At 35.2% G+C, this 8,563-nt stretch overlaps 1 protein-coding gene across 1 annotated transcript; it reads left to right on the forward strand.

Moving 5' to 3' along the window:
- Positions 1–282: 282 nt before the first annotated feature.
- LOC149749125 (slit homolog 2 protein-like) lies at positions 283–6,247 on the forward strand. Its single transcript, XM_089911708.1, has 3 exons — positions 283–451; positions 2,966–3,129; positions 5,129–6,247. Exons 1-3 carry the CDS (start codon positions 432–434, stop codon positions 5,278–5,280), a joined length of 336 nt encoding a protein of 111 aa, XP_089767834.1. The 5' UTR covers positions 283–431; the 3' UTR covers positions 5,281–6,247.
- The last annotated feature ends 2,316 nt before the right edge of the window (positions 6,248–8,563 follow it).

Below are 8,563 nucleotides of genomic sequence, written 5' to 3' on the forward strand. Positions count from 1 at the left end.
TACTCGTGGACACTAATTATACATAATACCCTTAAAGGAAATATAACTGTTTAATTTTTCCAACTGTGACTATCTCTCGTTCATTTCTTAGCCAGTATCGTAAATCGACATGTATGTACACAGTGCATAAAGCTACATGGTCAAAGATACTATGACTCAAGTCACAAATTAGTAATACATATTTGATGAATGCATAGTAATATGTTAAAGTATGAAATTTATTTATCATCTTGTGTATAATACAGTTCATTCTTGATGCCATCTTTACCAGGTAATCGTTCTGCATAAACATAATCACAAGAGGTTTTTTCTGTGTTAACATATGGAGTGATCAATAAATTTTCATATCTAAAATTTCTAACCTTTTTTTGTTCTACAGCACTCTCAACAATAACAACATTACTAGACTTTCTGTGGCAAGTTTCAACCATATGCCTAAACTTAGGACTTTGTAAGTAGCCACAATATATATATAAAGTCAATTTAATCAATTAATGATTCCCCTTAAGTACTGTTTTTAGTAAGTAAAGAATATGACCACTAGATCATCATGGGGTAGACAAGGGAAACACCACTTTTTAAAAAGTTCTGGATATGATATTTGAATAAATGAACTACTATTCTGAAAACTTGAAAGCTTCCTTTTAAATGATGTGCGTTATGGGAAGTTTGGGGGAGGGAGAAAAACATTTACTTTGAGCTATTGTGGAGATCACATTTCATTAAGAAATGGAAGACTCCTTGATTGGCTGTCAGAAATGATAAATGGTAAATCTTTATGATTTTATTACTGTATGGCAAGCAATCCTAATAAAGCTAAACTGGCTCTCCAGCATTCTTTGTGACGTAAAATTACAGCATCACCCTTTAGTGCTTCTGTAATCAAGGTTGTGTCAGCATTTATATTTTAAAATATCTTTTCAGGAGTTACAGATGGACATTAAAATATTTTAGATGGATAAAAATGATTCTCTAATAAAAGTGTTTGATACAGCTATTTTTTTCTCTTAGAGAAAAATTAATCCTCAAAGCCCAGGGTGGGGTATTTAGTTAAAGCATTTTCAGAGATAAATAGCATTTGAACTGGGTTTCAGAATCACCTTGACCTAAAAATATATATTATATACAACATGTGAGAAATGGTGAGAAACAAAACCAAGCATTGGACTTTTTGAAAAAATATGCGTTTTTAAGTAGAGTAAATATATTTTGATAGGGTTTTCAAAATATTTTCGTTTTACAATAATTTATAACTGAGAACATTACATTTATTTTCTCTCTTTAGTCAAAAATCAGTTGAATTGCCACTTTTTAATGAATTAGATAATACCAATACTAATGTCATTTTTTCCTCACTAAAACTGAGCTCTTCATGGGCTATAATTTCCTTGGAATATAATTAAGCAAAATAAAATCATTCTAAAAGTAAGCAGGCATAACTAAGTTTTGTTTTCTTGGGGCTATCAGATTGAGACTAACTGGCAAAATGAAGAGCCCAGTTCACTCAAACTATATTTAATGAAGTTGGTTTCTCATTAGTTTTAGCTAAGTTTTTAAAAACAAATTAAATAGTATAGTGAGTCTTATTTTCTTGTGGAAATCCACTACAGTTTGTCTTACTAATCAGGTTTTTAAATTTTTATATTCTTTTCTCATTTCAAATGTGTGCACATCTAATTGAATCATCGTAATGTACTTGGTTTCAATGGAAATATTTAGAGAGCAATGATGTGGAACATGCCTTGTGGCTTCCAAAAGATGCCACTTTGACCTCCAAGCAAACTTCACCAGAGGTCGCCCAGCGTTCCCAAAATGTGCCTTTCTGTCCTGTGGCATGCTGTCTAGTTTGGATGCAAGACAGTCTATTCCATACCTCGAGGCTCAAGGAGAATATAAAACAGTCATCTGACTTTAAATTCCCTTGCTTTGGTTGTTTCATTATTCTGTATTATCATTGCTACTTAAAAATTCCATTTTTATGGTCCAATTAGCTTTCTGGACTGGGTTTCATGTTTTAATATCCATTACTGTTATTGGGTTATAATCGAGCACATCAGCTAAAAAGGGCTAAAATGGTATTACCATGGCATAGATGATTCTGGGAATGATGCTTTGATTTATAGCTTTGGATGTCCTTTTCTTTAGTTTGAAAAAACATAAAAGCCAGTTTGAAGTCATTTACCTAATTTAGTGGATACATTTGTCTGATATTTTATTAATGGAGAAGTGCTATTTACCACTTGGAAGGGATCCATGATCTGGTGTGGATCCCTGCCAGCGTAGAGGGGGCTGGCATAATTCCTTCACTCCCAGCCATTTACGTCTTTTAATTTCAGTTCCTGCTCTTTGAGGCTATGTCCCCAAGAGCCAAAAGCAGCTAATCCCTTTTACTGCGATTAAACAAAAAGAAGGAAATCAGAATAGGGATGTGAAAAGAAATGGTTTATATTGAATTATTATTCTGTCGGGTTCAGCAAAAAATGAAAGTGACCTGCTAAAAAAGTTTTGCCAGCAGTTGCCACAGAGACTAATAATGACAAGACTAACTGGTATTTCAAACTGGGAGCCACAACTTTTCTTAACATGCCTCCTACCCCTGCCTGAGCCCAGACTTCCCCATTCCTCCACCCCACCCCCACTGGCTGCCGGTATGTTGGGACTGCAGAGCAATTTGCCTTGGACTTCTTTGTGTCTCTTTGTCCCTTTGAATAGACGTAGGCAAAAGATTTTCATGGTCATGTTCAAGCTTCTGTATACTTACTTAGCTCAGAGGTAGATGAAGAGGGACTTGACTCTGTGGTTATAAACCAGTTTAATTTTTAGGAAAATAATTAGATTGGCATTTATTAAGCTTTAACCTATTTATAGGTAGAGACGAAGTTATATGTTATTATGAATGAATTTTCCAAGTTTTGAAATGACTCTTTTCTGTTTTCTTGCTTTAAACTTCTTGGCTCTCATTTAGTCGACTCCATTCGAACAACCTGTATTGTGACTGCCACCTGGCCTGGCTCTCGGACTGGCTACGCCAAAGGCCTCGGGTGGGCCTCTACACTCAATGTATGGGGCCATCCCACCTAAGGGGCCATAACGTAGCTGAGGTTCAAAAACGAGAATTTGTCTGCAGTGGTAAGGGAGAAAGAACCTTTCTGTTTTCATATTCCCGTATGCTATGATGTAAGGAACTGTGTAAGGTGCATGCTTCAGAGGTTTCACTGTTCCTCACTAATGTGCAGTTATGCACTAATACTCTGTGGAAATCCTCTGTGTTAGGGATGATGTCATAGGCTCTAAGACATTCGTGCATGGTTGGCAATTACTGATTACTTTCACCTAAGTTATGATGAAGGATTTTTCAGTTTTCAGTCCAAGGGAAAGATAAGAAATTCCTAAATTACAGTTCTGTTTGCTACTCATGATTTTACCTTTAGGTAAGAATTTATTTCTATTTTGATGTTAACAGTTGCAAAAATGATGAACTAATCTTGGATCCCGGCTGGGAAATTGAAAAAGTAACAGAACTGTAGTTGCAAAGTGACAAAATACTTTTCATGTGATGCAATCCTACCTAAAAGAGATAAATGACTAACTTTAGTAACAAAAATCTGAAAACAAAAATAAGACACCGGTTATGTAAAGTATCAATAGGTGACATTCAGTTAGTTCTTTCTTTGTGCTTAAGCATCAGTCTAAGTATTTCAGAAATATTTACCTCATTTTTACCTCCCTCATAACATCTGTCGAGAAATGTAACATTACATTAAAGTTTAAAATGCTGAGAAAAAGAAATGGTAAGTAACCTTGTCGAAGGTTGTAGAGTTAAGTCCAAGGATCTCAACCTAGGCAGTCTGATTCCCAATCCATATAAATTATTTCTGTTTCAGAAGTGTCTGTTCAAAATAACAATAAAACAGAAATTTTAAATATTTGTAATGCATCATAAATACCAGTTTCCTAAAGGAAGAGTGAGAAGACATACTAGTTCAGGATTCTATTTTATTGCTGTCCTTTAGACCTTTTTATGTATTTTCTCATGCTTTTTGTAACCCAAACAAAATTTTCTTATAATGTCATGGAATGTGCTCAGTAGGTCTGATTGCTTTATAAAAAATTAAGTAAGGAAATGACTAACAATTCGTTCCTAACCACTTTTTTCTCTTTTCACTTTTTTCCTTCCTGTTTTCTAGATGAGGAAGAAGGCAAGTTCACGTTTCTTGTTTAGACTGAGACTGTTTTTGTAAAGTGTGAGAACTTGTTGAGAGGGACCTGGTTAGTAATTAGCCTGTAGCTTCCTCCCTGGGTATCACCACCACTCGGGCCCTTTCTCTGCAGGGCAGAGAGGTCTGGCCCTGCTGCAGGGACAAACTCAGCATTTGCAGATGCCTATTTGGTACAAAATGCCTGACAGCCTGTTGTTCACCATTTGAACAGTAAAATTTCAATACTGAGTAGTAAAATATATACCTCTGGGTAACTACTTAGCCTAAAATTTTAAGCCATACAAAGTCAAAAAAGGAATCATCTAGATTACAACTAACAGAATGACCTGATACAAATTATTACAACTTCAAAAAAAGCGGTAATTTTGAACCTACCCAGAAATCAAACTTAGCATCATCTATTTCCCCCACACTTATTGGCACATGATTACTTATTTAGACAGTTATGTCTACCGAGAGGGAAGTTTTACTGTTTTCCTTTCCTTCTTTGAGTTAAAGTAAGTTAAGCTACTTAAATTCAATAAAGACCATGCTCTATCTAAGCTTATTAGAAATGAAATATAGATTAGTCTGAAGTTGCTGCTTTTTTTGGAACTCATAATAAATTTGAATAGAATTCTAGTTTCAAATCAGAATTTAACCTCTCTCACAAATCTTTCAAATTTTAAAAATTATCATTTTTGTAATTAGTTTTAAAAATCTCATTTGCTTTATCGGTACTGACCCCAAAACATACATGCATGCTTCCTAAAATATATTGTAGAAATATAGTATCATTTTATAATCAGGTATTTAGAGAAATGCATTTCTGTTTAATAACGTGCTTTGTTATTTTAGCTAAGTTTGTGTGTTTCACAATGATGAGATTGAGGAGGAAAAACTATAACTTCCGTTTGTTTCTTTTTCAGGTCACCAATCATTTATGGCGCCGTCTTGCAGTGTTTTGCATTGTCCAGCTGCTTGTACCTGTAGCAACAATATCGTAGACTGCCGTGGGAAAGGTCTCACTGAGATCCCCACAAATCTGCCAGAGACTATCACGGAAATGTATGTTCCCTGAATTCCCTCATATACCCCCACCTCCTCAATAACCCAAGCCATGACTTTCTTTAGGAGATTCTGGGTTTATCAAAGGCCAAACTGATCCATTAGCTTAGACAAATGTTTCTTTCAGAATTGTATTGACCTTGACTCTGTTTAACTAAATATCTTATTGAAGTGGCTAGGATTTTTCTTTCTCTTTTTTTCAACACAGGTAGAATTAAAAGGAATGCATTTCAAGGAAAAATAATACTTTCAGTTTTCTTCAGAAGGTGTTATTAGGCGCTTTAGGAAAAATAAGAGTATGAGTACCTCATTTATCCAATTGGTTCTGGAGATCTGTTTCTGCCCATTTCTAGCTTGGAGTGGTGGAAAATAAAAGAAAAACAAAGCTGGGGTAATAAAGCATAGAAACAAGATAACTAGACGATGTCTGCCTTCTCAAGGCAACACGTTTTAAAACACAGTTTCACTGTTTTGTTTGAACCGTTGTATAGTCCACCACAAAGGATAAAAGAGATAATATTATCAAGTCAAAATGTATAAGATTTTTAAATTAGTGAGCATTTTAGCTTATTTGAGCCAATGGCTACCTCCATCAAAAATTAAATTCTCTCAACAAAATATTTCATGCCTATTTTGTATGCAGCTGCTGGATTCATTTCTGTGTCCTAGCCAAATATAAGTCATGTGGCTAAAACAAGGTCACATAAGATGTAAAGTGGACTACTTTTACCATCTTGGGAAGTAAGCATTAGGAAAAATCTTTACCTTAATATCTATTAACGAAGAAAGCACCTCTTAACCACCCAGCCTACCATATATTGTTTTAGAAGTTAATTCTAAATTTGAATTAAATAAATATTTTGGGACATATTTGGTTGAAATAATAAAGTACGATCAACTTCTTTAGATAGGCCTTCATAGTAGGCACCAAAAAAAATAAGTTATTTTCAAGAACTATTCATTATTTTTTTGACTGTTAACTGCCCTAATTTATCTTATATGAGAATAATCTTAATTCATAAGACCCACTAACATTATTTTAAAGTATTTAATATGTGCTTAAAAGTGTACTTAGAGAGATGCAGTACTTGACACAGACAAAGAATATATGTATGCACATAATAATATTATTCTCATCAAATTTTAATTGATGAAACACTACCTTGGTCATAAAAGACATTTGTATTTTTAGCTGAACCTTGAAAGAAGAACAATATATGGCTTGGGAAGAGGCATTCTGTGAAAGAGAAACATTGGGGACAAAGGGTAGAGGTGGCAGTGAACATTTTGTTTTGGGGATTGCACAGTTGAGCCTAATTAGAGTAAGAGGTGCATGTTGAGGCATCATGGAAAATAATGCTTCAAAAACAACATCTCCATCTAATTCTAAAGCCACGGATTGCATAAGGCCTCTCATCTTAGAAGTTGTAATATATGATGAAGTAGATAGTAGAAAGACATAGTAACTGTTCACACAGAGAAATAGTATATCCATCTCTCCAGGCACAAGCATTTATTAAGTAAACACTTATTATTACATAAAGGCAGCATGAATTCTCCACTGATCTCCATCAAGTGACATGCAAGTTAAAAGCTATAAAATGAGGTACAAAGTAATACATGTTGTAAGAGAGGAAAAACTAAAGGTCAAGGTTTTTATTTTTTTCATTAATTTTTATTGGAGTATAGCTGCTTTACAATGTTGTGTCAGTTTCTGCTGTACAGCAAAGTGAATCAGTTATACATATACATATATCCACTCTTTTTTAGATTTCCTTCCCACTTAGGTCACCACAGATCATTGAGTAGGGTTCCCTGTGCTAAACAGTAGGTTCTCATTAGTTATACATAGTAGTGTATATATGTCAATCCCAATCTCCCAATTCATCCCATCCCCCTTTCCCCCCTTGGTAACTGTAAGTTTGTTCTCTACATCAGTGACTCTATTTCTGCTTTGCCTATCAAATTACCAATGGCAGTTTTTACAGAATTAGAACAAAAAATTTTACAATTTTTATGGAAAAACAAAAGACCCCGAATAGCCAAAGCAGTCTTGAGAAAGAAAAACAGAGCTGGAGGAATCAGGCTCCCTGACTTCAGACTATACTACAAAGCTACGGTAACCAAGACAGTATGGTACTGGCACAAAAACAGAAATATAGATCAATGGAACAGGATAGAAAGCCCAGAGATAAACCCACGCACCTATGGTCTCCTAATCTATGACAAAGGAGGCAAGAATATACAATGGAGAAAAGACGGTCTCTTCAATAAGTGGTGCTGGGAAAACTGGACAGCTACATGTAAAAGAATGAAATTAGAACACTCCCTAACACCAGACACAAAAATAAGCTCAAATGGATTAAAGACCTAAATGTAAGTTTAAGGTATTTATTACAGAGGGCGTAAAGTGGAGAACAAGTTGCAGTGGTTAACTAGAGTCAGAAAGCTTTAGTTAGAACCTGAGGTCTACCTATCATTTACTAACTGTGAGACCGTATGCAAGTTACTTATCCTCTATGGGGTTATCTTCTCATCTGAACTAACTGTCGTCAGTTTGTAGTGAAAGAATTAACACATGTAGAGCTTCATGTGCTTAGACGATAGTACTCATTGAATGATACCTCGATCTCAAGCCTTCATGTAGGAGGTAACGTGTGCGGTAGGCCTTGAAGGATAATTAGTGAATGGAGCTGCAAAGATGAGAAAAGAGCTTTCAGCAGTAATGAACCTTATGAGCATAGACAATAAGAATGGAAATCCAAGATACTGCCACACAGGAACTCAATTTGATTGGTATTTGGTACCTGAGAGAGTTAAGGAAACAAAGTTGAAAAGGTAGGTTGGAGCTAATTCATGGAGGACTTTGATAGTATAAGGATCTAAATCTTTCTTTGGAATGCATTTGAACACAGGAGTTTGAATCTCTAAGAAGAATTAATATGACAGCTGTGCACCAGTGGTTTGGCAAAAGGAGAGAAAACCAGGCTTAAGGCTTCTTAGGAGACTATTATGTTGGTCGAGGGGAGTTGTCATGAGATCAGGAGCTAGTAAGTAATAGTAGGAATGATGATGTGGAAGCAGCTATGATAGCTAATACAGAAGCAGAATTAATAGGATTTGGCCTTTGATGAGATGAGAAAAAGGACTCAAAGATGATGCCAAAATTTCAAGTATGAGGGCTGGGGAGATGGTGGTTATGGCGTTGTATATAAGAAGCTGAGGAACAGGACCAAAACTAGGAAGGAAGATGATGGTGAGCAAAATTTGTGAGATACCGAAGTTCCAGTAAGATA

The sequence above is a fragment of the Delphinapterus leucas genome, chromosome 5 (genome assembly GCF_059928025.1).
Source record: "Delphinapterus leucas isolate spDelLeu-1000000601 "Yukka" chromosome 5, BTC_Dleu_Yukka2, whole genome shotgun sequence".
NCBI lineage: Eukaryota > Metazoa > Chordata > Mammalia > Artiodactyla > Monodontidae > Delphinapterus > Delphinapterus leucas.

Bases quoted from the DNA above. Each gene is read 5' to 3' on its own strand.
- LOC149749125 (XM_089911708.1), top strand. From the start codon at position 432: ATGCCTAAACTTAGGACTTT. The intron at 452-2,965 runs GTAAGTAGCCAC...GCTCTCATTTAG, and splicing joins ATGCCTAAACTTAGGACTTT to TCGACTCCATTCGAACAACC. The intron at 3,130-5,128 runs GTAAGGGAGAAA...TTTCTTTTTCAG, and splicing joins ACGAGAATTTGTCTGCAGTG to GTCACCAATCATTTATGGCG.